Below are 26732 nucleotides of genomic sequence, written 5' to 3' on the forward strand. Positions count from 1 at the left end.
CTATGTTGACGATGAGTGCTGACGGTCATCAACGTTTTCCGGGGATAAAATAGATTAGATCTCGCTAATCTTACTTCATAGATAAGATCAAGAGACTACGAAAATTCTAACCACCATGGCCTCGACTCTATACATATCGAACGCGGTAAATCGGTACAGCCATGCAGCGGATATCTCATCCACGTCTCATGTAGCATTCGGCTCTACTAAAGGTGTTTCATTCTGGGATACTTCGGTGCGTTGGTGGTTCCTAAACCTGTTCCGTGGTGCTGATACTTGATCAATGTAGACCGGTGAGGATCTTAGCGTAGGACGGACTCTACCAGGCCACGACGGAGTAGTCACCGTTGTTCGATTCCTGAACGACTCTTCGGTGGTGACTGGCGACAACAAAGGTGTCCTCAGAGTCTGGCGGAAGCCGACAGATGAAACCACAGCCCAGGCATGAACGTTTCCTCTGAGCATCGTCCCCCAATTCAACGATCCCTCCAGTGGATGCCAATTTGCAATGTGACGGCCCATAGTAGCGCGATCTCTTCTCTGTGTGTTCTGGCCGTTCAAGGCTCCGCATTCTTGATCATCACGGGCTCATCGGATTCCTCGGTCAAGATCTGGAGGACTGACTTCTCGATTTCGACGGGTGAGCAGGGCACCAATGATCTTGCTAACGAATTCTGAGCTATACATGTAGAGCCCTTGCTGGAAGTCCAAAAATTGCCAATGAAAGGCAAATATCCTATGGCTCTGGCCATATCCCAGTTACCTAAATCAGAAGGTAGTATGCACGAGTTTTCTTCTCAACAACTTTACCCAATGCCTTCTAACAGTATTGGTGCTTGCCGTTGGTGGCACCGCTAGAAGTATCGAGATATGGACTAGGTCCGCCGATGTTGTATGGCTGATTCCATCCACTCCAATGTCCATGATCTAAGAGCACAAATAGTTTCTTCCTAGTCTTATACTTTCGGGACATGAAGACTGGATACGCTCGCTAGAATTCTACACAGACAAAGAAGATACGCTGATACTGGCGTCGGGTTCCCAAGACGCTACCATTCGCCTCTGGAATATTGCACCCATACTCAAAGCACCAGCACGAGAGGATCCCCCTGACGCACCAGTACTCAGCTCCACAGATCCGTTAAGTGATGAACTTTTGGACGCTTTTGAGGCCTCCTTGGGGGAAGTCGGCGAAGCTGAAGAAGGCGGAAGACAAATCTCCCTCAAGCGACATGTTTTCTCAGTCAAATCTGAGGGGAACGTGTATGTATCAATCCATGTTAACATTGTTGATCTAGTATCTGACATGTCCATAGTGCACAACAATACTCACTTCTTTTTGACGCCTTGTTGGTTGGCCATGAAGCTGGCATTACGTCCCTCTCATGGAGACCTTCATCACTAAAACTCGATCAACCAACTCTACTCTCCACCTCAACAGATTCATCCGTCATTCTATGGTCTCCATCAGACATCGGCTCCTCCGCGTCCTCTAACTCTGCGTCTATATGGATAAACCGCCAGCGCTTTGGCGACATTGGCGGGCAACGTCTTGGCGGTTTCGTCGGGGGACTATGGGGGCACGGCGGTGCTGAAGTGCTTGCGTGGGGCTGGGGAGGCGGATGGCGGCGTTGGCGTTGTTCGAATTTCGAGTCAGAAGACCAGGTTTCATTGCATGGGGAGAAATGGCACGAAGTTGGCGCTGTGACTGGGCACAATGGGCCTGTGAAAGGTATCGCTTGGAGTCCGAAGGGGGAGTATATCATATCAGCGGGCGTCGATCAAACTACCCGGATACACGGGTCAATCAAAGATGCAAGTGGACTGGAAACTTGGCACGAACTCGCTCGGCCACAGGTCCATGGGTATGACATGGTGGATGTTACATTCCTATCGGCACTCTCGTTCGTGAGCATCGCGGACGAGAAGGTCATCCGTATTTTCGAGGCTCCTAAATCCTTTGTCGACACATTGGACGGGTTAGGAGTAGTGAGCTTCTCTGATACGGAGGTGAGCGAGATTTATTTAGAACAGTAATGAGGGTCAGTACTCTGACATGAATTGTAGAAACAACGCCCACAGGCTGCAAGCGTACCTGCCCTAGGACTTTCGAATAAGGCTATTTCTGATGGTCGGTCGAAACTTATGTCATTATTCGTGGTCTAATAATATACTCTGCAGTTTCTACTAGATTAACAGAGTTGGCTGATACTCCTGCCTCTGTGAGACGCCCATTCGAAGGTGAGTTAGCCTCAATAACGTTGTGGCCAGAAACCGAAAAGGTGTTCGGTCATGGGTACGAGGTCAGTCAACATGACTCTTATCACATATTTTTTGATTCCATTTCCTGATGCCTTCAACCGTAGTCCATCGCTCTCGCATCAAGTACTTCGAAGCACCTGATTGCCACCGCCTGCCGTGCCACCTCCGCCGAACACGCAGTTGTTCGCATCTACGACACCGAAAAATACAAACTCGTCGGCGAGCCGTTGCAGGGCCATTCACTGACCGTCACACGCATCGCATTCAGCCCAGATGATCGGTATATCTTGTCCGTCTCTCGAGATAGATCATGGATGCTTTCTGAGCTTCAGCCTAACGGTGGTATGTGAATTCCATCTCCAACGCAGTGTGCCGTGTTTCATGTTCACGAATGGAAATGAAGGATACGCGCCGCGGGTTGCCGATAAATCGCACGGACGGATTATCTGGGATTGTGCATGGTCTGACGACGGAGAAATATTTGCGACGGCTTCTCGCGACAAAACGGTATGCAACGGCAGTATAAACACCTTTGCCCCAACTGACACCGTTAGGTGAGGATATGGTCTATGAAAGATAACGAAGGCAAGAGCAAGTGGGCCCCAGCAGCAACCATTAAGACCAAGGAGTCGGCGACCTCGGTCGATTTATGTGGTCTTCCTAGCCAGGAGAAGTGAGCTTCCTCGCACCACCATAGGAGACTCGCAAACTGACGATACCTCCGATAGGCGGGTACTAGCCATTGGGCTGGAATCTGGGGAGATAATCATCTTCACAAACCCACGAGGCTCGCCTTCTGACTGGCAACAGCATCTAAGTTTGGATAAAAGGTAATGCATTCCAATCTTACGAGAGAAGATGACACTGACGCGCTCTGTAGTATGGCACATGTAGACCATGTCTACCGACTTGCTTGGAGACCTGCGACAGCTGCGGATGGGACTGAGCATCATCTGGCTAGCTGCGGCGAGGACGGGGTCCTCAAGATTCATAATATTGACCTAAGTCAAAGTTGAGATTTTATTCGAGTCAACTATTGAATTGTTACAATCTATTCTATTCGACCATCATTTACTGTAAAGCCCATAATGATCCCATGTCCATGTCATGTCAAAGTTTAACGACACCGCTCTATCTATAGCACTATCGTGAGAACTTTATCCTAACAGGGTCGCGTCGCGACGTGGATTATCCGACGCACAGTTCTTCTCACAACAACAAAAACCACCGGTAGCCAAACCAGGCGGCTAGAAACGACCGAGCTACTTTATGTGCAAGCTTCAATGCATCTCTGATTGCCATTAATTCGCCAACATGCCCGCAGACGACTCCAGGCAGGATTCAGGAGGTGAGCATGTAGATTCAGGTCACTCAGATCTCCAGGCTCAGCCCCTTTGCCAGTGAATGCTCGACCGCGACTTGCGAGGGATACGGCGAGCACAGATCGGCTTCTATCGTATTACCAGTCTGCGCTGGCTGGGAAGGAGACCTATGGCGAGCCGTACAGCGAGCACGGTGTTACGCCGACCTCAGTTAAAAACACCGTGCGATTGATTCACCATAAAAGAGAAAACTCGACAGGCTCTTCTTGTTCATCATCCAGCGACTACTCAGCCGATTCTCCCTTGGCCAGCCCTACGAATACGACACCGTCCACTTCGTCTTCTACCTCAAGAGTCAGGCGTAGATCCAGCATTCCTTCAGAGGGTGGGGAAGATAGAAGGAGACTAGCAGTCGTTGAAATGGATGTACATTCTGGTAAAACAAGAACTGATAAGCGACCCTCGCCCAGCGATATACGGTCTCGACGCGGTGTCAACACGCGTTTAGAAGGCCTGGCGCTAGTGGCGCCTCCGGATGCTGCGCCTCGGACGTATACACAGCTCACTCCTCCCCCCACAGCCCCCATTGTCGGCCCTTCGGTTGATCGGGTGTCGCGTTCCAACGACTCGAATGCGCTTCACCAACGCTCTGCATCTGAAGCAGTGGTCGGTCTGCGCCATAAGACGTCGCGGGATGTCGGTATCGTTGGGACTTCGAAGTCCATTCCCCCATCAACTAATGCACCCAAATTGCATGGTAACCAACAGGGCGTTAATCCCGGTTCTTTGAAGCCTCCAATCTTTCAGCGCCCACAAACACGATCGCCCTCGCCTGGGGGCACCTCGGACGCGTCGGACTCGTCCTTTAGAAGAAACTTATCGACTCCCCAACAAGCACCCCCCATGCTAGCGCACCATACAACCTACCCCATCCTCACGCCTGAGATCGGCCAAGCGAAACAGATCGGTGCACCTGTCGCATCGCCTGTTATAGTGAATATAAACAACGCCTACTCCACGAATACACGCCTCGATAGCCCGTTCAGCGCACCTGATGACCCGAAGTCAATACCTTCTCCGCGGCTCCCTGTGTCCCCTACAATGTCCTATCTTCGTTACCAACCCGGGCTGCACGCCACCGCTGGTCCGTTGCCTCCACCCCCGAAAGCCATCGGTCTGGAGTCGAGCTCTCCTCCGCCACCCCGTCCACCTCGCCTCCACTCGCCTCCCATAACACGTCGTCGCGGCGACATAGACGCCGTTCGTCAAGCTCTGCAACTTCCCCCTTCCGTATCTGCCGTCCTTGCCTCTAAACTTCCTTCATCCACCAATCGCAGTTCATCACCGTCGTCTTCCGCAACAAAGCTTAATCCGTCTACCCAACCAACCCGAAACGCCAATGACACCACATCAGATCACCGAGAGTCAGCTAGTGTACTGTAAGTGATCTCTGTTGCTATGCACATCTTATGTGATCTATATCAATTTCGCGCGCAAAGGTCGACTACGGCTATTCAGGGATCTCACATTTCGGAGAAGCCCAACCACGTACGCGAGGGCGCCTTCCCTCCATCAGCCTCCAGCTCACTGGCGTCCACCAATGGCTCTATGGATGATGCGCGCGCGAAAGGTAGTAATGACCAAGCTGGCAGCAGAAGTAAATCACCACCACTACGAACTCAGTCACCCGCAACAATGCCTCAGGTTCCGGAAGAAGGACCGCCAGTGATTAGCTTGAGAACTAATGCCACTCCACTGCACGGTGATGGCGTATCAGTACAAGCGTCACCGCCCGAGCCTATATCAAACACGAAACCATCTTTAGACAGCCCGGTCAGTATAAATGTAGCTCCTGCAACACCCGCATTGGACAATGAGGCGTACAAGGACGCTTCCTCTGCAATGCTTCCGACACCACCTGCAGAAGACAGTGGGTCCGACTTCGGGGATACACCGAGCCCCCCACCCAAGAGTCTAAGGAATAGCTGGACGGCAAACCTCAAGCGGTTCTCGTCGCTTCCTCGTACGCCTTCCCCCCAGTCAAAGAGGTCGTCAGCAGGTAGTAGTTTGTACCGGAATCGAACGACACGCACCCCTTCACGATCACGATCACCGTCACCCTTGTCCACTCCCTTGCATCACGAAGACTTCTTGGATACTCCCCATGCCCGCCCACGACCACCACCCCGCATTGAGTACATATCACCTTATCCCCCTGCAATGTATTGCGGCGATGTCACCTGTAAGAAGACTGCATTAGAGCGCTGTGCTGGATATGCTGCCAAGATCAATGAACTTTACGTCACTGATTGTGGATTAGCCGGCTGGCTCCAGACAAGTGGCATAGGTGAGCGAAATTCCCAATCATTATGCTCACCTGTTTCGTATTTCTTATATAACCCTCATCAGGACTTCGGAGCCCGAAGAAGCAAAGTAACATGCTTTCCGCTTCACCTTCTCAGAGCTTCACCCCTCAGCCACGTCAAACTTCTGGGTCTTCTACATTCTCTGAAGTCACTTTCCCTCGCCGACCAGATGCGACATTAGCTACGGATCTGTCACCACGCCCTTCACAAGATGTACCTCCTACCGCGCCTGCCCTTCCTTATCCCTCCCTGATGCTACAACCACCCACGCGTTCCTCGACGATGATTAGCGCAGCTCCGTCGTCTTTGCGATCTATGGTTTCTCCGCAGTCAGCGAGGACCGGATTTTTCGCTTCCCTTGGACGACGAGCAAGCCTCAAGAAAGAACGACCACTACCTCACACGATCCTTACACATTCTACAAATAAGCTCATGAAACCTGGCCCAGCTAGCCCCCATCCACGCCCTGTTAACTTATCCAACAATCCATCTGTACCCGGTGGTCCTCGTGCTCCTCCTAATCGCATGACTCGAGCTTCTACTATGATGGTAGCACCCATGACTGCCCAACCTTCCCCAAGCTCAGAAACTCGTCCGTCTTCTTTTGAACGTGGAGCCCCCATGAAGCGTGGATCGACCATGATTCATGGGCCGAAGTCGCAGCACAATCACGCACCATCGTCTGGGGACGAAGTCTTGGATATCAGGCATGATTCTACAGACTTCATGAAGCAGGTTGATAAGCTTTCGGACCTTCTGCCACACGCTGATAAGGCCGTTCTGGCTGGTTATTTGCGTCGAGCGGGCCAGGACATGCTTGCGATCGGGCAATATCTCGAAGACGAGAAGAATGGCGCGATTCGGAGGGCCTAAAGCCTCCCTTCAGTTAGCAATTCCATGTACTACCTCCACAGTCATCGGTTTCCCTGTCAGTTCGTTGGTTTCTTGCCCCATGGACAATGTTTCACTCGCATCGCACAAGTTTACGTCTCTTAGTCATCGTATCTATATAGTATACAAACTGCCACATGTTCGTTATAGGACTTCCATTGTGTAATCTAAATGTCTCTAGTTCTGCTAATAACCTGAAAAGTCTCTCTTGTTGGGTATCAATATTCAATAATCAATCATCGTTGTACGGGGGCTGGCCGGAATCCGCGTTTGACGGACGCGGGGGCGAAGACTGCACATCAACGCTTCAGTGTGCTGTCGCCCAGATGTCAGTCAGGCATACCTCTTTGTACAGTACCCGGATGTGGCTTTCTCCTCTGTGTATCAGCCCCCCAGCCACCTTCCCTTCTCGCTGGCACGTTACCACCACTCATGAGCATATTCTCGATTTCATTTGCGCTTTCAGATCTATCTGAAGCTGTCCCGGAGCGATATCCAGCTTGAGGAAACGGTCGGCGTTGTTGCGAATTGCCACCCCATCCGCTGTTAGCTGGTGCTGTGGTTTGTTGCAAGTATTGGCCGCCACCGTTTCTAGCTATCAAAGGAGTTCGTTGGATCTAGAATATTGGACGTGTCAACTCATATGCAGAGTGTTAGTGAAGATTTTGTACTCCGTTGGCTTGCATGTCACCGACCACTGCCCCAACGTTGAGGGGTTGGTTTGAGTTTGGATTCTGAGGCAAGTGTCGTGAATACCCATCAGCTCCGGGGAAGCCAATGTTGCCTTGCGGACCTCCCCCGCTATCTGGAGCAAGAAGTGCCTTTCGTTTGATTTTATCGTGCTGGGCCTGTAGGGTGGTGTGAATACGTTGCGAAGGGGAGAGGGTATGACAACATTTGCCTTAAGTTTCTGGTATTCCTTATCTCGCTCGCGGGATGCTTCGTGCACTTCTCGAACTTTCCGTCGTTCCAATTCCAAGTCTCGTTCAAGTTCTATGGAGGAGTGATATATGCATGTACCTCCGTTAGGTGGTGGCTGAGACCGCTTACCCGCAACCTTGTTCGTCAAGAGGTTAACCTCACTGTTGGCTGATGTAGATACACGCTGAGGAAGAAGTATGTCTGTAATATGGAAACTATACCTTCTCTGACAACGTTCTCGAGCTGCTTTTGCAATTGTGCATTCTTGTCGTTCATATTACGGACAACAGCCTGCTGGAAAGCACTGAAGTACATAATATGAGCTACGAAATGGACAGAAGGGATAGAGCTACTTTTCTTGGTGTATCTGGTACTGCCAGAAGGAAATAGCTCTATTCCGATGTTAAGTTGGTTAGCAAAGCGTGGGCCTCAGACTTTGAGTTTACCGATTGCATATTTCCAGGATCACGGACGGACTCAATCCAGACAGAACCGACTGTGGGAGGACAGCGGTCAGTGGAACATCTGGAGGACAAAACCGGGAAGATACTTGCCGTCTTGTAGTCGTTCGTAGGATGGAGTGACGATACCTGGGAACTTCATGATGAGCAGAACAGTTTCTTGCGCATAAAGCATCACATAGTACCACGACATCATCCCTGAAACATGGTCAGATTCTCATCTGTGCTAAAATTATTAAATAATATGTTAACTCACGGCTCGGTAAGAGGCGTCTCGCAAGCTGTCAATACGGGTGAGGAATAACAGCGCAAGTGATCGTTGATGCCAACCTGGGCAAAGTCTTGAGGAGTTAAATAGTTCGTTAGCGCAGTCCACTGATGACGGCACCAGGTCAGCCTTGCTGGCGCCACGAAAAAGCGCATATATGCGTACCGCAAAAGATGTGAGAGCCTAATATACAAGGGAATATCAGCCTGGATCAATTAACCAGGGTATAAGTACAGACATGTGGTCTAAATTCAAGGAGTTATTCTGCTGTTGCGAACTTCTTGAGATAAATAGACGCACCACAACGGCCCTATCCGACACTGGGCGGCGGCAAGTGAGCCGGTTACATTTGAGTTCGGTGTCCATCGAGGTCCATGAGCATCCGGGTTACAATTGAGATCAGCGACGATTGCCCAATGAAGCTTTCATCGTTGTCGGAATGAAAGAAGCAGGCGGTCATGGAGGCGGAGGGCGCGCCTTCTCACGTTCAGTGCTCGCGGGGCTTAAAACTTACCATGTGCACCCGACGCTGGTCAGATATGGAAACTCTCTGAGCGCCTACTCATTCACGAACGTGCGTCCTATCATTGGACAAACTCATGAAAATAAATTATCATAAACTGGAGAAATCTAGGGCAATTGACGCGAGGGACATACGAATTATATACACTTACCCCAGAGAAATAAATGACGGGTACAATGTGAGATAATGCAAGTAAAAGTAAACATGACTATAGCAATACCAGGATAAACAGAACGTGAGGGAAGCTGCAGTTATTGTCAATAGATAGCATATAGTGCATGCAGAGAAATTATATCTGACCTCCTGGCAAATATACATATACTTGTGTCCAGACTGTTGAGTCGTTTGAGGCTAAGTGGATATCATCCCCATATCCTCCTCATCACCCGTGCCAAATATCTCATCGAAGATCTCTTTACCGTCCGTGGGCAACGGCGGTAACTGCCACTCATCCTTACCCAACCCGGTCTTATCCCGCGCCGCTTTGATTCTCCGGATGCGCTCCTCGTTCCATATTTGTTCGAGGGCGAGTGCTAGGTTCTTCAGTCCGAACAGAAAGCCGCAGTCGGGCTGATCGGGATAGTGTGGAGGAAAACGCGCGTATATAAGCCCGGTTTCGGGGTCGACCTCGGCGCAATATCCTTTCGAGCTGGACGTCACTTCGGTACCAGGCATGCCCCGCTCGCTAGTTCCGTTGACCTTATTTGCCATCGATGGTGGATAGGGTTTCCAATCATGACCGGTCGTGGTATGGGCGAAATCGACAATCCGGACATTCACTTCGCCCCGCCTTCTCCGACCGCTTGACCGCTTTCCCACAGGCCCTGCCAACAGGTCTTCACTATGCGAACGGCGCAGACGACCTTGTACATCTGCCTTGTCGCCGACGGGGGACTTGAGGCGGGACGACGACTGCCTCTCTAGTGACTCTCCACGCTTGCTCCTCGAAGACGGGTGTTCCTGAACGTATGACTGGAATGCTTCCTGGGACTCGCGGTCGCCATCGTAAATGAGCAATAAGCTACACCCATAGAAGCGGTACCCATTCAAACGCCGGATAATCTTAGCAAGATTGTAAATCTTCTGGAGCAGGACTGGGATTTGATACGCCAAGAGCCGTTCCCCATCGAACAAGAAAGATGATAAGACGGAAGCGAACTCCTCCGGGCGAACCTCGCGTCCAGCGTACTTGTTCTGCGTGGCGTATGACTGCGTCACATGATTCCAAACCTAACACGAGAGAGGTCAGTTCCAACACTAGCGGGAGCAGGGAAGAAAAAAACACAGCATGACAAAGAGGGACTACGCCAAAATGAAAGAAATGATCTGCTGCCGATGGGCGTCGACGGCTGCTAATCCAAGGGACACATAAACGACCAAATTCGCCCATCAGCTTGCAAATAGAATCATAAGCAAGCGCTTCCATCTATTCCATGTGAGAATTTTCCCCCATGTCCAGATCCATCCAAGCATGCCGCCATTATAAGACAGCACGGAAGTAAACGCCCTTCGCCCTTCGTCAGCATCTTCACCCCAGCAACCAACCTCCCTCAGCACAGAAGACAGCGCGACACTCACCTGCATGCCGCAAACCCTGACACCCAACGACCGACTGGTCGTGCGATCACACTTCTTACGTTGACTCTTCTTCTTCAACGGCGTCGCATCCATTCCATATTGGCGTGTGCCCATCTTCAGGTCCATGACGCAGGAGCGCTTAAGGCGTCCAGTCAGATCTTCCATGAGAATGAAGTGGTTCTGTCGAGTCACTCCCGTATCCGAGTCGTGTGCGCTGCTGGTGTGTGGCTGGAGATAGGGATTCAGGCGAGGCGACCGAGAAAGGCGCAATTGTTTCGAGCGTAGGGGCGAGTGTGGACCGAGTGGCCGAATGGGTGACAAGGTTTTACCAGACATGGGAAACCCAACCGACCGCGAGCGACTCCGACGCCTGACATCTGTCTCCAAGCCATGCCCTGGCGCCATAGATTGCCATTGAATCGTGTCTCTCTCTGGCGGCGAGTCATCAAGATCCATCTCGAATATGCCCATAATGTCTTTATTTTGTTGGTCGCGTGACAGCAACGAGGGACTTGTTATCATCCCATCGCTTTGGGTCCTCCGTATTGGGACTTGGTGATCGCCCCCAAGGTCGTCGTCAGCCTCGTCGTCGGCAGCGCCTTCGTCATCTTCTACATTTCCCTCATCTTCGACATCCACCCCACCACTACCAAGCCGCATACTCAGCCGACGACGGACCTTACGAACCTTATCGGTAATCTTTTTTATGCGACCTTCACTATGTTCATCGGTCTGGCCTTCGTCTTCAGTCGCCACACCCGAACGGAGTCGCCCACCGGTACGCCTCCGTAGCCGCCGCAAGATCGTACTGAACACATGGTCTTTCAACTTGGTGTTTACCATCGTAGACCCGGTGCCATCAAATCCAGGGGAAGTTCCGAAGTGGATACCGCTCTCCGACATTGTGCCAAAGAGGCCTGGTCGACGTAGATCTGAACCCTCGTTTGGTTGAGTAAGTAATGAAGGAAACTGAGTCTCTGTCAGAAGGCTTTGGCGCAACGTGGAGCGGCTCGGCGAGTTTACTGGCGTGGGGGCTTCTGCAGGCAGCGCATCGATGCCATCCCCGACGTCTGAAGGACTGGATGGAGAATGACAGGACAACGGACTGGGCCTCGTCACCGCCAAACCACTAGGATTCAACGTAGGCCGACTGGCGGGAATTCCCAGGTCGGGACTCGACGCAGTAGCACCATCCAATCCCAATCTACTCAAACGACGCGCTGCGCACGCGGACCGCCCGCTGAGATGGATGTTGGAGTACGAAAGCGAACGATGCCGGCTTCGCAGCAAGTATTCCGGAATTATGTGCCGGTTTCGGTCAAGCGCCACCTCAGGCAATTCTGCTTCTGGCTCAGGTTCAGTGTCACCGCCACCAGCGTCATCAGGAGACGGAAAGTCATCAAGATGGATGTTGTCCGTAGGTCCGTGCCCATTCTGGTCAGCTGAAAGTGGTTCTTGTTCGTCTACGCCGTCAAGATGGTCCAGTGTCCTTGGGCGCTCCAGGGCTGAGAAAGTCTTGTTGTACGGAGGAGTGTCACCTGTGGAGAAGACCGAAACGTCACGCTTGTGTAACGGGGTGGACATGGGAGCCCCCTTCAACAATGGACGGGAGTGCTTCGTCGACGTCGGAGATGGCGGACCGGAGCTTTTACCAGCCACTCCTTTGGGCACCCGGCGGTAGCTGACCAGCATAACGCCAAGGTAACGGGGAATGAAACCGAGCAAAGGAGGAGCTTCACGTTCTACGGACTCATAGAAGAGATTTTCCCGCGAAACTAAAGGCTACAGAGCCCGGAGACAAAGCAACCGGAAGGACAGTTGTACGAATACGCCGAGCAGATGAAAGAATACAAGATATTGACCCATAAGCAACCCCTTCGAAACGAATTGAAAACAAATAGATGCGAACCTTACAAACGGCTCTCTTCGTGAACTTGTAAATGGCACTATGTCCTCCGACCTGGTTCCGAAACGGCCGAAGAGGGATGTGGGGTAGATGTAACTCGGATGAACTAGCGAGGACATCCCCGTCATCATCTGACTGCCCGATACGTGCAAGTTGGTCGGATGGGTCGGCCGGTCGCACCCGTTGAAGACCCCTTTCATGTTTCTGCTCGTCGTCGTCGTCGTCATCAGGGGAGACAAGCATGGAGGCATCAGGTGATGGCCTACCACGAGAGGCTGGAGGTGTGAGACGGCCATGACGGCGAACGCGGTGATGAGGGGGGTGATCGCGCCTGTGGAGGTAAGGTATGTGTTCACGACCAGGGTCGAGACGGTGAAGAGGATCGGCGTTCGGGAGCGAGACATCGGGGAAATGGAAGGAACTAGCAGAGGTGGTGGAGGTGGAAGTTGTGACAGAGCCGGTTTCCCAAGTGGATTCGTCCTCGTCGTCGGTAGACCAAGGAGAGTAAGCCGACGAATCAAACGGGGACAGCGGTCCTGAAACGGGGTTATATGAGATGGGTGGAGGTAAATTGGTACGTAGGGATATAGCATGGGGAGGAACACGAGGATTAAAGTCAGGTACAGAGGGAGGAGGGGCAAAGGCAGGGACAGTGTGACGAGTCCGAGAGTCAGAGGTGGATACGGATGAGGAGGAAGATGATATGGAACCTGGTTCTACAGGAGGAGGCGGATGATCATATTCTCCGTCTTGCTCGAGGATTGACAGATTGTGTATTGACAAAGATGACGGTACACGATTGACAGGTGGTCGAGATGGAGATGGGGAAGGGGGATAAACGCGGGAGCGCGGCCTGGCCGAAGAGTAGCCAGCGCTGCTAGCAGTAGACGTAGAGGCTACCGAGGAGGAAATAGGGATAGATGATAGTTCTGACGATATGGCATCAATATCAGGCATCCGTTCTCGACGCCTACCTCTAGACAAAGTAGAAGAACCTGCGTGCTCTATCACATCCTTGCGCCACTGAGTGAGACCGTCGAGAGCCGAGTCTCGCACAAAGGAATGCTTGCGTTCATGAATTGATCGCTCCGGGTCTTTTGATGGTCCGGCGGCGCTCTTTCCACGACGTGATGCAGCAGACTCTCGATCTGGCCACTCCGAGCGTTTAACGAAGTGGAATTGAGGCTCTGCAATGTCTAGTTCCTCTTTGACGGAAGTGGGCGACTCAACAATAGGCAAATCCACCTTGTCCTGCTCATCCCCATCCACAGACCGAGAGCGTGAGGACTCTTTGAATAGCTGAAGGGATGCAGCAACCTTTCGGCCGATACCCTGGGCTTGGTGATCGTTCTCGGTAATTGGAGACGACGACGAGAGCGACGAGAGCGACGACTCTGAGGAGCGGCGAGACAGGGGACGAACGGGCTTTGGTGGCTCAACGCGTATATGCTGCAACTGATGTGCATGATGCTTGATTGGGGCAGGAGGCGAGGCCGGCAGGGTCAAAGCGCGGGTAGCGGTGCGTCTGCGTTTACGGGCGGAGGGCGAGGTCCGCTCGGTAAGGTAGCCATCGTCGTCAGCGATAGATGAAGCATGTGAGCGGGAGCGGGTGTACGCAGAGTGCGTCGGGATGTGGGCTGGGCTTTGTGAACGGCGAGAGGGGCGGCGGGGCGACGAGGGCACTGAGGGCGACGTTGAGCTCGGTGGGGAAAGCGGGAAAGAGTAAGGGAGTTGAGCGATTGATGGCTGAGAGGGATTGTCCATGTGCAGCCCTCTGGGAGGAGGAGACTATTGGTCCCAGGACTGTAAGACAAGGACTTATACTGTTGGAATTTGAATGTTTTTTTCAAGTCTCAGTGACGTCTCAATGAGATTGCTAAGTCCACGTGCACTAAGGGCACCGTCCCGGCAATTACCGGCAATCCAACGTTCAACAACGCACGTTTGACCTCATCGATCCCTCCCAGCACGCAAAAAGGGTAAATCCTCCGATATTACACCTCCCCGACATAAAATCACGGAAATGTGAAATATTTTCCAACATGTGTTCAGTACACCAACTGGGAAGTAACTTAAGCTCTGCGCAGTGTGCTCAACGTCATTGTTTCACTGTTTCACAATCTCCCATCGAATCCCTCGCCCAGCCCAAAAGGGTATAACATCTTGTCCATCTGCAGACACGTACCTCTCGGGCACCCTATTATCTTGCAAACGTTCCGGGGGCACTTGTCGGAGAACCACAGCCGCATCACCACCGTCCCGGAGCGCTGGCGCCAGCTCGTCCACTTTGTAGAACACTCTTCCAAAGCGGCTCACAAATCCCTCCACCTTGTCCAGGGCTCCGAACGAATCGAGAAGGTCGGTCACAAGTGGGAGAAGGATTGGCGACGTATAAATTCCCGCGGCGCATCCGTGGTCAGTCGCACACGTTGTTTTCGCATGAGATGGATGGGGCGCAGAGTCCGAGCCCAAAAAGAAACGAGGGTGACCTAGCACATAAACGTTTAGCCTCCAGGGTATATTTAGATCCATACAAGATCGACGAGAAATGTATCTTACCGTCCCTTATAACCTGTCTCAACGCTTGTCGGTCATCTGGGTATTTTGCAACCGGCTTGCAGAAGTTGAGGGCTTGACCAGCCCAGTCGTCTACCGTTAAGGCAAGGTGGTGGGGCGTGATCGTGCATCCTACGGTGTTACCACAGGATTTGACTGCTTCTATTGCCACCCGCGTTGTGGCGTGCTCAAGCACTATACGCAATCGGGGAAATGCTGCGTGAAGGGCAAAGAGATGCGGAAGGAACGTGGGCTCCGCATTTAATACATGAACATTCTACCCCAAGCGTGCGTCAATTTCAGAATCATAGCAACATATTAGCAAAGACTTACGGCTGATGCGTCGGACGGCACTTCGCCATGCAAATTTAGCACCATATCAACTTCTTGCATTGCTTCGAATACCGGGTAGTACACTTCGTACGACTCGATGCCGCCATCCGAGTTCGTCGTCACACCCCTTGGGTACGATTTTACACCTACACGGGTATAAATATAAATATGGGGTGTCCCTTATTCAGCCTCCTTGGGCAAGGACTCCCATCACGGCCCTTCCCCAAGCTACTGATTCGGAAGTGGGACGGAAGTTCACACCTACAATACCGGCTTTCTTTGCCTTCCTGATTTCGTCAGGCGTGAGCTCGGGGGACAGATACAACGTCATGAGATAATGAACGCGCGGATCGATCTTCTCGAGGTCGTGCTTGTAGGCGAGAGCTTGCTCGGTGGTTGTAATTGGGGGTTTAAGGTTGGGCTAGGGTAGATGGTCGGGTACGGATATGAAATCGAGGCATCAGCGTGTGAGTTGAGTGGGTCGAGGGGGTTTACGATTGGGGAGTATTCACCTATCGTGCATCAATGAAAGGTCAGTAGTGAGCGCTTGAGCGGGGAAGTGAGCGAGTTTGAGGATGAAGAAACGGGACGCGTACCATTACATAGGCCAAACTGAACCCTCCCTCGCGAACGTGAGGGGTAACCAGGGAAGACATAGGTCCCTGGCGAAGGTGGACATGGAAATCGGCTGGCGAGGACACAGAGATCTCCGTAAGCGAAGACATATGGATATTGGTGGATGATGGATGATAACAAGAAAGCCCGCAACCTTGATCGCTGATCGACTTGATCGGCGACCAGTAGGACAGGGGCCCAACTACTGATTCTCCCACTCGCCTGTGTAGGATATTCTCTAAATAACTTGATTCATCTGCTCTAAGTGTCTTCCGTCGTGACACTTCTCGTGGATCAGAACAGCCCGAATTAGCTCACCCTCCAGAACATTCCACATATATCAATCTGTTGAAACGTTGAATGCCGACAATTCAAAGTTTTTGTTCTATGGCATACCATGTCTTTACGATAGGCTATCATGCCCCGTAAATGGGGTTGTTCGTAAAACATATCTGCTGCTAGGACGCGTCATATCATGCATCATGCCCGATATAGTGAAGTAATGTATGATAGCTATACAGTCATGCTAGAAAGCCTCTATGCTCCGAAAAGTCGACATAAACTGGTAATATACAACGGTGAAAATACGTGCCAAAGCGGCGAAAGTGCGATTAAGTATGAAGCTATCATATCATAAGGCCAAAGGTCGCGCTAGAAAATATATACGTGTCCCGTATACGCAGTGTCTCCGTATCTCCGTATTCAAAATCAAGAATGTTGAGCATGGAGTGTACCGTTTCGACAGCCGACATCATGTCGGAGTGACGAGAAGAGGGCCTGGCGTCGTTGGGATATCGTCAGCATCGACTTTACGGCGCTTTGCCGAGGGCGTATCATAATCATCGTCATCATCGATGATGACAATCGGCGAATCTTCCCTGGACGCGGTGGCGGACTTGTCCAAGATCGGGACAGGTGTGGGAGGCTTCATGCTTACATCTGCAGCGACGCTCTGTGTCGGTGCTGAAGGAGCCGCCACTTGCGAAGGGGATGGTTCGTTCGTCGAAGCCGATACAACGCCTTGCATTGCGTTAGGATCTTCTTGAGCTTTCGTACCTGCTTGGCTGTCGCCCGGGTTCACGAGCGCCGTACCATCGCCGCCAGAAGGCCCCGCAACAGCCCCACCTCGACCAGGCGGGCCAGCTCCTCTGCCCCGTCCGCGACCTCTCCCACGACCTCTCATCCTTTTCTTGCCCATCCTCTCCTTCAATATCCTAACAATATGTCCTTGTAACTCTCCAAGGGCCTTCTGTGCTCCTAAAGCCTCCAATTGCTTGAGATACTCTGGAGTGAGGTCCGTGAAAAAAGTTGGGTCTAAAATAATCGTGTTCTCATGGAGGACTATGGGTTGCTGTGTGGTATTAGCTGTAGCTCCAGCGGCTGAAGTCGATGCGGCATATGATGGGTGTGAAGGGGGTATTGGACCAAGGATAATGGGTATATGGACTGATTCGGGAATCATAGGCAGCGTTGATGCCTTTGAAGTCGTATCAGTAGTCACAGGCGTTGACGATACAGCGGTCGAAGGGGCTGGAGGCTTCGCGTCAACGTTGGGCACCTTAGTATGACCAGCGTTACTGGCGTCTCCAGCTGGCCTCGCTGTAGCGCCGGGCGTCTGTGGAGCATAAGCTGACCACTGTCGACCCGCCAAAGGAGCATATGGATTGGGGGCACTCATTGGCTGCGCTGAATAACCAGCCTTGACGGTTCCTGCTGCGTTCCCAACTGGCCTACCGCCAGGTGCAGTCAAGGTCATTGGCTGCGCTTGAGCAAAGTGAGTGTAGGAGAATGGAACACCAGCCCCAGCTGAAGCGGTCGTAGACATTACCGAATTGGACTTCGTAGGCATAGGCAGCGGTGTCTTGGTGAGAAGCGGAGGTGGGGGGCCGCCGTTCTTGGTACCCCGCTTTAGTGGCGGTTCTAAGGGTCCTTTCGTAGCTTTCCGGCCTTTCCCCGCGCCAGGGTGAGAGGAATCCCTGTCATCTGCATCGTGTGCGTTTGCCTGATTGAGAGATAGCGAGGCTGCTGCTGCTGCTTGCTGCGTCTTTAGCTCGAGTTCCTCGTAGATTGGTATATACTTCTCGTCGACCGACCAATAGAACCCCTTGCCTTTGTCACCTCCACAGCGCTCCATCTTCCTGAACTTGTCGCGGCTGGATGACAGGTTGTGCCTCACGGAACTCTGCAAGCGGCGCATATTAGTGAAGTACGAGACAAAGGGTAAAATTACATACCATCCATGCTCCGTCTGCCCACTTGTAATATTCATAATGCGACTGTATCCAGTTACATATTTGCTGCAGGGTGGCTTTGCCATCGAGGTCCTTTATGGCACGACATATGAGGTGGGCATACGTAACTTGAGGCTTGGGGGGCATGTCTTCTGGTCTGGGCCGTTGCGGTGGGGGTTCAGAAGGTGTAGGATCTATGTCAGATTTCTTCCTCTTCTTGGTAGATGGGGTAGGTGTCGCCGAAGCTGAAGCAGAAGGTGCGAGGGACTTGGATGGAGACGCCTCTTTCCCGGGCTTCCCAATGTGGTTGGAATTAGGCAGCTGAGGTTCTGCTTGCTCAGTCTTAGGGACGCGGGGAGGAGGAACGGGAAGCTTGAGCTTAATTGTAGGGAGGGGCATCGGAGGAGGAGGAGGAGGCGAATTGGTAGGTTGCGACGAGGGAGGTGATATCGACGTAATGTCGAGCGATGGTGATCGTTGTCGGTGCGTAGACGAATTAGAGCTCGGGGATGGGGTATCCTCAGGCGGAGGAGGAGGAGGAAGTACAAAATGAAACACCCTTGACGCTATTTGTATCTGAGACCTACGATTCAAGTTGTTTAGCGGGGAGCACCTGCCGGGGATTGGTTTTACGCACCGCTCGCTGAGGGGAGCTCTGGTACCGCTCCCAGACCAAACACCGTCGACCCAAGCCCCGTTCCGCCCAACTACGACGAGCACAAACCTGTCCTCGTCCTGGTCATACTCAATCTTCGCATGGAGCCTGGACACGCTCTTGAGAGCCCCCAGGTCCACGTCGACCTGCGTGGGGTCCCTCGAGGAGGACGAGACGGAGGACGATGGCGTGCATCTGCGGCCAATGGCGATAGACAGTGTTTGGATGTAGAAAGTGATGTCCGGGAAGACAAGCGAATAATATGCGCTTATTTTCTCCGGGACAGCGGGCGACTGGCCAGAATCGCCTTTGAAAGCGTCCTGGTGGGCAACGGGGGCGACGACGTCGATGTCCTCATGTTTAAGAACGGCGCCAGCGTCCATGAACGTCTGGAGGTGTCTGAGAGCCGTGACTGATGGCGAGTGTAACAAGTAAACCAGCGTAAAGGAATAAACGGCCCTTAGGCGAACGTGGCCGGATCACGTGCGTATCAAGATTGCAGAAACATCGCGAAGCCGTTCCGAAGGAATTCCTTCTCTCATGCCCGACACCGAAACTCAGACCGTCGCTCAAGCAGCGCAAGCAGAGGTCAATGAACTCGTGGACAATAATGTCGACAGTACCGACTCCGAGCTCAGATACATGGCCTACGGTGCCCGTCTGAGAACCGCGCTGCGAGCTGGCTCCAGGTATATCGCATATGTAAGTTACTCCTGGAAATCATATTTAGCGTTTCATTGATGAAATGCACGGTGCAGACGAGTGACATTGGGGAGGCCTTTCGCCCAGTAGTTCCCCCGTGGATGGTGACGGCAGCGTATGGGGTTTCCTGGCTTTATCTCACTGGGTGATAGCGAAATTTGACCATGTGCAGTGCAAGTGAGGCTGATGGTATTATGCAGGGATGTCACCTATGAATCGTACAAGGCTCATCGCCGCGGGCCTACGCCGGTCGAAGCCGCTCATTTCTCTGAGGCGACACGCATAACATTCGTCGCTGTAGAACGCGCCTGCTTCCAGTCCATCGCTTCCATGTAGGCCCCTTCTGCACTTCGTATCAAATCCCGCTACTGACAACCCGGAATCGAAATTCATGAAGGGCCCTCCCCGCTTTCACCATCCATACAGCCGTGCGGATGGCTACGGGAGCATTTAAGAACGTGCAGAATCCCCGGGTAAAGTCTTGGGGCCCTACCGTCACCGGCCTCGCAATCGTGCCCGTCCTTCCTTATCTGTTCGATCATCCCGTCGAATCAGTCACAGAAAAGGCGTTTGAGTGGGTTAAACAGAAGGTAGCGGAGCAACAGGCCCAGCAGCCCGACCGGAAGGATGAGCTATGACAACCGTGGACATATTTACCTAGATCATAGAGGCCAACGACCACGCAGAAGACATCTGCTAGCATTATGTTCTTGTTTATGTATTTGATAGGGCATCACAATGCATACTACCTGCTCTTGATATTCACGAGACTTCGAGAACTCGCTTCTGGTAGTACGGATGCCGAAATCAGAAGGAACGACGCATAACTTCATCCACGCGCTCGTTCAATTTCAACCATTACGAGGTCAAATTGGTGCTTAATGGCTAGTTCTTGTATAACGGTGTCATTATGTATTCTATTAGCTACAGTAACAGTTTAATACACTAATGCTGCCAATACCTGATACATCTTCTGCTTTTGGTTTGCTGAGAGAATTGAGAGCCTAGAGTACAGTCCGTCCCAGAGCCACCGGTATTGAGCTAATCGACGTTGGCGGAATCAACCCGACTTCCGTCACAACCGCGGTAACACAGCTGGGTGGTGTCAGATCGTACAAAGGATTCAGGATCTCGAGATTGGGTTGTGGTTCCAGAGCAAGCGATGAAGAAAGCTTGGTGGACGGGAAGGATGTTCGTAACTGAGGGAGGGGAGGGGCTGGTTGAAACAACGTGTTAATGAGGATGAGATGCTCGTGAGTTAGCTAACTTACCGAGTTCGTTTTTCTCAAAACCATCTAGTATGATGCCTTCGCTAAATTTATATGTCTCGCAACAGATAAGAACGGGAACACTATGTTGTTTGGCCAACATCGCAACCATTGCCGTCCCAGCACGAGAGTATAAAGCACCATTGGAGTGTAGAGAATGTGCGCCAAGTATGACCGTCGTTACTTTGCTGATCAAAGACGGAAGTGCTGGGAGGAGGGCGTAGGTGCACGACATTGTTGTGGGAGGGAAGGAGGATGCGGGGGCTGATGTTAAGCGTTTCAACAGGTGCTTGCCTTGAGCGGACAAAAATAAATATAACTCTACGAATATCTAGTAGCAGATTGGCTTTACCTTCAAGCATGGGCCGCGAGTCAATCACTATCACCGAAAACCGCTTGCCCTCAGCGTGAGCTCGGAGCAATACTTTTTCTACCACTGAGGATCTAAGATGGATAAATCCGGGATGTATCAACGAAGGAATGGACTGCCGAAGGTCATACGCGATCATACCTGGCATACGTGAGAATGACATCCCCATCCTTGATCTTTTTCCCGGCCAATTCGGAGATAACTTCGTCTGCGATAATAATGCGATCACGGATGTAGGTATCAATCTTGAGACATAACGCGTCTTTGGCCTAGATTGACATGATTACAGATGGATACTGCCCAAACAAGTGAAGGCGTACATCTTGTTCAGGGAGATCGATGTCTGTGTCACTGATCTCGAGTTTGAGTTGGCGAATGGCGTTGCCCATGGTCACTGACATAGGCCGAGCGGATACTAGGTGGGTGATTTGGGGCGAAAGATGGGTCATAAGATGACGAGATAGAGTATTGTTCGGGGGAGTAACATAATCCTGTATAACCTACGATGCATAGACGGTTATTCCGGGAAGTGGCGACGCGCCGACCATAACTTACTGTCTTGAAGGCCGTGAGCGTCGCAATACATCTAGCATTGGCGCCACAAATCTTGAATTCGGAGAATTGTAAACCGAGTCGTATGATGGCTGGGTGAATGTCCCCTTTGATAGCATGGCCTTTTGGTTTAGGTAGACCGAAGTGCAGGAAGATGCGCAAGCCTCGCGATCGATTAGCGGGATCATCGTCCCCAGCGACAGAGGCAGCGTCCCCCGAAGTTCGAGCTCTTTGATAGTCGTGTGCATTGCTAGATCTACGCCCAGCACTTCCACCAGCCCTTTGTGGCGTCCCCCTTTGAGGGCCATTTGCGGCTATAGGTGTTCTTGGAGGTGCATTAATCGCCGGAGGTGGTCCTCTTCGGGGCGTAGGGGCAGAGGCGGGCCCTGGTCGAGCTTGCGACCTGGGAGGGGCGCTGCCACCAGATGGTTGTTGTTCTTTCGATGCGGCTTTTGCAGCGCGCTGCCTTTCCTGGAGCTCTCGTCGCTCTGCCTTTGTCATGGCTTTCTGGGACGGTGGTGCGTTGGCAGGGCCTGGCGTGCTGGACGATGGCCCCGATGCCGGGGGTCCGGCATCATTCGTGATCGCAGGCATGCGACAATGTCGAGTACACGTTCGAGGATATTCAGCAAGGGTAGTAACTTACAGAATCTTGTCTATGTGGTATACTTCGAGTCATAGTCCGAAGGCCACGTGCTCGCGAGAGCGCCTATCGCACAATGAATTTCGGGCGCTTAGCCACTTCAAATACAACGGGCCGCAGCTGTTTAGATATGACCACCACTTCATGTCGAAACTAGCCAAGGACGCAGCGGCTTTCAAGAGCGTTCTTCACCGCCAGGACTACACCTCATGGCACTCACAACCCCCACCAGCACGCGCTGATCATCCAGCCGCGGCCCCAGCTCCTGCAGCAAGTTCTTCTAAGGAGCCGTCATCGGAGAAGAGTTCGAAGCGTGCCAAGAGCAGTCAGTCCTCCTGCATATCACTGTGAAGTCAGAGTTACTCAGGTAGTGCTAAGATATCGTATACTCTCAGCCCGCAGACACCGGGACGGGGACGAATGTGAACACGCAGCTTGTATACGCCGTCAACTATCTCAAGGTAAGCTGTTAATGAACAGCGATGTGAGCACATAGCTGCAGCAAGCCATAGTCGACTCCAAATCCCATGCGCCTGCAAGATATTGCTATCGTAACCAACATTCCGCTAGATGTCGACCGTGTTCTCCTCGAGAAATTCAAAGCCCACGATAAAGTACAATGGGATCCGAAAACAGATCTCTATTCGTATAAAGTGCGTGGGACATGTTGATACGTTCGAGTTCGCATGATGAATCCTGTCTCTCATCTAGCACGAGTTCAATTTCCGTAATAAAGCCTCGCTGCTTACCGAAATCCAACGACAAACCCGCAAAGGAGGGGGGATACCGGTTCGTGCGCTGAAGGAGTCATGGAAGGAGGCACCGGCGGCGATCGAGGAGCTAGAGAAGGAAGGAGAAGTTCTTGTAACGCGAACTGCTAAAGATGGGCAGCTCAGAATGGTGTTTTGGAATGAGATCAAACCGACGGAGGACTCGGGAGGGATGCCTGTCGAGAAAGGTCGGTTGAGTTTCGCAGTGCTATCCGTTTATGCAGGTTTGAACACGCGTGCACTAGAATTCATAGACCTCTGGCATTCACTTAAGGTTCCAAACGATGTTGATCTGCTCAGGCAGCTCGCTTCAGGTGTGCATCCCCCCGACGCTTCACCCTACTCTTGGCTCATGATTCGTGTTCACAGAGGGATTGCAAGTGACGGCTGCCGAAGCTGTAGCACCGAAGGCGCCAGCTGGGAAGAAGAAAAAGAAGGGCAGCGCACCGCGGCAGAGGCAAGTCAAGATTACGAATACGCATTTGAAGGGGGAAATCGATCTGTCGAAGGACTTCGTTGCACCTGGGAAGTAACCTTACCACGTACCACCGGGAGTACTCTAATCCTGTATTGTATCATCTATATCATAACAATATACCTTCCAAGCCCCGTGCCTCCGTCCAAGTGTCGCCCCACTAGTGGACGGGCTTGCGTGCCTCTTGAAGCCTTCTTTCGTCGACTTATAATGCTGTGGTATCCGGGTTACCTATCGCTTTTACCTTTACAGAAACATGCGTGCGGTAACGGACGTAGTCTTCCGACCCATGGAAAGAAGTGTGGTTGTTTTATTTTATCCTGTATTAACTACGGCGCCGGGCGCCTCTAAGTATCTACATACATCCCATTCTAAATATATTGTTATACCATTATGCGAATAGTAATGTAAATATTGCTCCGCAAAAAATGCCGCTTTAGCAGCGTCAACCTTTTGCAAGGAACTCCTGACATAGCGCTCTTTAGAGCTGCATGCAAATCATGGGTTGCGGTCACGCAGACCAGTGTAACGAAAGATGAGGACCGAAGGTCCTTGCAGATCCTCACTCCTCACTTCTAGCTCCCCAACCACTCCGTGAACCCTGGCCTACGTGAGGACTGCGATAGCCTCCAGTATCGTCCGGGTCATAGCTACGGGGACTCCGACGTCCTTGATAGTCACAGGAGTCCGAGTCGAAATTACGGGGCTTGCTACGATCCTGCGTGTCGCTGTAATCGGAAGTACGAGATGGTTTGTGACTACGATACGAGCTATGACCGCCTTGGCTGTTTCGAACATGTCCTCGATCTTCCCGAACGGGGCGGGAGTACGGCGAGGGGGATGGGCGAGAGTATGAAGAGGAAGACGAGCTAGGGGACGTGGATAAGTCTCGGGAATTGCTCCTGCTTGAGGGTTCGGAGTCATCGCGATTCGTGAAGCCAAGGCGATCCAACATCGTCGGATTGATATGAGGAGGGTATGAAAGGCCCATGGCATCAACAGCCCAGTCCTTACAACCCTCCAGAATTTCGCTCTTCCTTACCCGCAGCTCTCGCGCATTCTCCGCATAGAATCCAAGGAGCGATGCGAAGGTCTGCTTGATATCCCTCGGATCCATTTTCGCCAAAAGATCAGAAATAGTGCGATCGATAGTGGCCAGAATGGGGACAAGCCGGGTTGGGAAGAACCTGCGAAAGATGTCTAAGCCATGCACGTAGGCACGAGGGTTTGCATCGTGTTTGGCGGCGAGCTCAGTTACTTCGGCTTTAAGTTCGCTGACGGTGAGCGGTTTCAGAGGCACTTTCGAAAGTTGCCAAGTGACGAAACTGACTTCCCAGGGAAGAAGGACGAGGTCGCTACGCCCAGCATGACCCGTCCGGTCCACTCGATGAGTATATTGCTCAGCGCCCGCCGGCATACCGACTTGGATAACACGCGTTACACCAGGATACTCTACTCCACGAGCAGACACATCCGACGTGACGAGAATCGATGCACCAGATGTGTCAGCCCTAAACGCATGAGAGGTAAGTGTCCGAGCATCTTGAGCGCGCCCCGAATGTAGTTCGTAGACACGGACGTTGCGCACGGCTGGAAGGCATTGGCGAGCAATATCGCGTAGTATATCGGCGAACATCACGGTCATTTTTGTCGTAGGAAAGAAGATGATCACTTTGGACGATCCTGGATTGGTGAGTTGATCGTGAGCGAGGAGTCGTAAGACCGAGGGAATTTGATGTGCTGCTGTGGGGAGGACGGTGTGATACTGAGGTATGTGAGCGTGAACGGGGGATGGGTCTGAGCCGGAGACGCAATTGATGATTGCGTGGTTGTCTGAGAGGAACGACTTTGACATTTGCCGAACTGCAGGGGAAACTGTGGCCGAGAAAAGGAACGTCTGACGCTCAGGTGAAGAAGGAAGGAACTTCTTGATAGATTCTATGTCTTCACGGAACTCTGGGTTTATCAAGGAGTCTGCATCGTCGAGAATGAGCAAGGGTGTATTCGCTAGACCGCGCGCGACCTCTGGTTCGCTCTGCAGCACATCGCGTAGTCGCCCGGGCGTGCCTACAACAATGTCCCTACGGTCTCTCATCCATTCACGCATTTGGTGCCGTTTGCTCATGCCTCCTACGAATAACCGAACTTCGAGGCCAGGGTGATGGCGAGTCAATTTGACAGCTTCGTCAGCGATGTGGATGGCTAGTTCGCGGGTGGGGCTAATGATCAGCGCGCCAGCATGCTGGCGGACAAACGCTCTTCGCGCCCGACCTTCCAATTCCGCGTCACATTTGAGGCCAGCATCGATCAATGCTTGTTTCACAGCACGATTGATGGCCGCCAACCGAGCCTCGACGGCTGGAACTAAAAAAGCGAGAGTTTTCCCCGTACCTGTTCTTGAGCGAACAAGTAAGTCGCGAGTTGGGGGATTGGGGTCATCAGGATCAGGGAGAGCGATGAGCTTGGGAAGCTGCCCAAGAACCTCAGCCTGAACTTTGGTCATCTTGTCGTAGTTGTAGGGTGTAGTCACGATGGCTCTGAGCGTCCCCCATTGTACCCTCCCCAAGAGGGATTTCCATTTCGGCAGGTCAGAGGCCACTCCACTGCTCTGGGTCGGTTGAGGAGGCACAGGTGATCGGGAAGCACTATTGGTCGGTTTCGCCTCGACGGCTGCTGCTGTAGACTCAGCTCGGGATCGATAGAAAAGTGTGATGTGTGCCGTGGCTGTCGAAGTACATACACAGTCAGAACATGGTCATTTCATCACTTCGCAAAATAGAAGTATATCAATTGGACATCATCTCTGGGGCACAAATCTGACTCGGATACAACCTGCATAAAGACAGGTAGTCTCGAGTTGGCAAATGTGCGATAATCGACAACCAAGGGAAAGCTCACATTTCTTCAGCCGGTACGCTACTCGCGACAAAGCCACTGGGGACGAGACTCTGCGTGGCATGTGAAGTGGGGTTCCCGGAGCAGCTTTGGGAATATGGTAAAAGTGGTCGTGAGTAGGCTGGAATTGCGACGCGCTTTGTTTACACTTGCTTGGACCCTGTATCTT

At 52.1% G+C, this 26732-nt stretch overlaps 10 protein-coding genes across 10 annotated transcripts; 4 read left to right on the forward strand and 6 right to left on the reverse strand.

Moving 5' to 3' along the window:
* Positions 1-115: 115 nt before the first annotated feature.
* On the forward strand, positions 116-3278 carry PC9H_005286 (uncharacterized protein; the record flags this gene model as incomplete). The annotated part of the gene is made up of 14 exons (XM_036774861.1): positions 116-235; positions 493-640; positions 692-778; positions 828-892; positions 944-1263; positions 1317-1630; positions 1697-2010; positions 2068-2147; positions 2192-2303; positions 2367-2604; positions 2666-2769; positions 2817-2935; positions 2991-3092; positions 3143-3278. The coding sequence occupies 14 exons, from the start codon at positions 116-118 to the stop codon at positions 3276-3278; spliced, it is 2259 nt and encodes a 752-aa protein (XP_036633363.1).
* Positions 3279-3576: 298 nt separating this feature from the next.
* Positions 3577-6823, forward strand: PC9H_005287 (uncharacterized protein; the record flags this gene model as incomplete). The annotated part of the gene is made up of 4 exons (XM_036774862.1): positions 3577-3610; positions 3664-5023; positions 5084-5931; positions 5994-6823. 4 exons carry the CDS (start codon positions 3577-3579, stop codon positions 6821-6823), a joined length of 3072 nt encoding a protein of 1023 aa, XP_036633364.1.
* A 347-nt stretch (positions 6824-7170) lies between these two features.
* Positions 7171-8077, reverse strand: PC9H_005288 (uncharacterized protein; the record flags this gene model as incomplete). Its single annotated transcript, XM_036774863.1, has 4 exons — positions 7171-7458; positions 7513-7689; positions 7710-7834; positions 7984-8077. 4 exons carry the CDS (start codon positions 8075-8077, stop codon positions 7171-7173), a joined length of 684 nt encoding a protein of 227 aa, XP_036633365.1.
* A 1288-nt stretch (positions 8078-9365) lies between these two features.
* PC9H_005289 (uncharacterized protein) lies at positions 9366-14262 on the reverse strand (the record flags this gene model as incomplete). Its single annotated transcript, XM_036774864.1, has 5 exons — positions 9366-10244; positions 10593-12374; positions 12502-12773; positions 13209-13351; positions 13433-14262. The coding sequence occupies 5 exons, from the start codon at positions 14260-14262 to the stop codon at positions 9366-9368; spliced, it is 3906 nt and encodes a 1301-aa protein (XP_036633366.1).
* Positions 14263-14604: 342 nt separating this feature from the next.
* On the reverse strand, positions 14605-16112 carry PC9H_005290 (uncharacterized protein; the record flags this gene model as incomplete). The annotated part of the gene is made up of 5 exons (XM_036774865.1): positions 14605-14987; positions 15058-15331; positions 15388-15533; positions 15649-15808; positions 15984-16112. The coding sequence occupies 5 exons, from the start codon at positions 16110-16112 to the stop codon at positions 14605-14607; spliced, it is 1092 nt and encodes a 363-aa protein (XP_036633367.1).
* Positions 16113-16753: 641 nt separating this feature from the next.
* On the reverse strand, positions 16754-19271 carry FHL1 (Pre-rRNA-processing protein fhl1; the record flags this gene model as incomplete). Its single annotated transcript, XM_036774866.1, has 3 exons — positions 16754-18184; positions 18237-18816; positions 18871-19271. 3 exons carry the CDS (start codon positions 19269-19271, stop codon positions 16754-16756), a joined length of 2412 nt encoding a protein of 803 aa, XP_036633368.1.
* A 157-nt stretch (positions 19272-19428) lies between these two features.
* On the forward strand, positions 19429-20228 carry PC9H_005292 (uncharacterized protein; the record flags this gene model as incomplete). The annotated part of the gene is made up of 4 exons (XM_036774867.1): positions 19429-19590; positions 19647-19735; positions 19791-19922; positions 19988-20228. The coding sequence occupies 4 exons, from the start codon at positions 19429-19431 to the stop codon at positions 20226-20228; spliced, it is 624 nt and encodes a 207-aa protein (XP_036633369.1).
* A 366-nt stretch (positions 20229-20594) lies between these two features.
* PC9H_005293 (uncharacterized protein) lies at positions 20595-22374 on the reverse strand (the record flags this gene model as incomplete). The annotated part of the gene is made up of 6 exons (XM_036774868.1): positions 20595-20806; positions 20862-21152; positions 21211-21302; positions 21370-21497; positions 21549-21728; positions 21784-22374. The coding sequence occupies 6 exons, from the start codon at positions 22372-22374 to the stop codon at positions 20595-20597; spliced, it is 1494 nt and encodes a 497-aa protein (XP_036633370.1).
* A 193-nt stretch (positions 22375-22567) lies between these two features.
* On the forward strand, positions 22568-23726 carry PC9H_005294 (uncharacterized protein; the record flags this gene model as incomplete). Its single annotated transcript, XM_036774869.1, has 6 exons — positions 22568-22748; positions 22802-22884; positions 22936-23076; positions 23135-23381; positions 23439-23507; positions 23563-23726. The coding sequence occupies 6 exons, from the start codon at positions 22568-22570 to the stop codon at positions 23724-23726; spliced, it is 885 nt and encodes a 294-aa protein (XP_036633371.1).
* A 504-nt stretch (positions 23727-24230) lies between these two features.
* Positions 24231-26627, reverse strand: PC9H_005295 (uncharacterized protein; the record flags this gene model as incomplete). The annotated part of the gene is made up of 2 exons (XM_036774870.1): positions 24231-26344; positions 26567-26627. The coding sequence occupies 2 exons, from the start codon at positions 26625-26627 to the stop codon at positions 24231-24233; spliced, it is 2175 nt and encodes a 724-aa protein (XP_036633372.1).
* Positions 26628-26732: the final 105 nt, after the last annotated feature.

Source organism: Pleurotus ostreatus (assembly GCF_014466165.1).
Source record: "Pleurotus ostreatus strain PC9 chromosome Unknown scaffold_3, whole genome shotgun sequence".
NCBI classification, from domain to species: Eukaryota; Fungi; Basidiomycota; class Agaricomycetes; order Agaricales; family Pleurotaceae; genus Pleurotus; species Pleurotus ostreatus.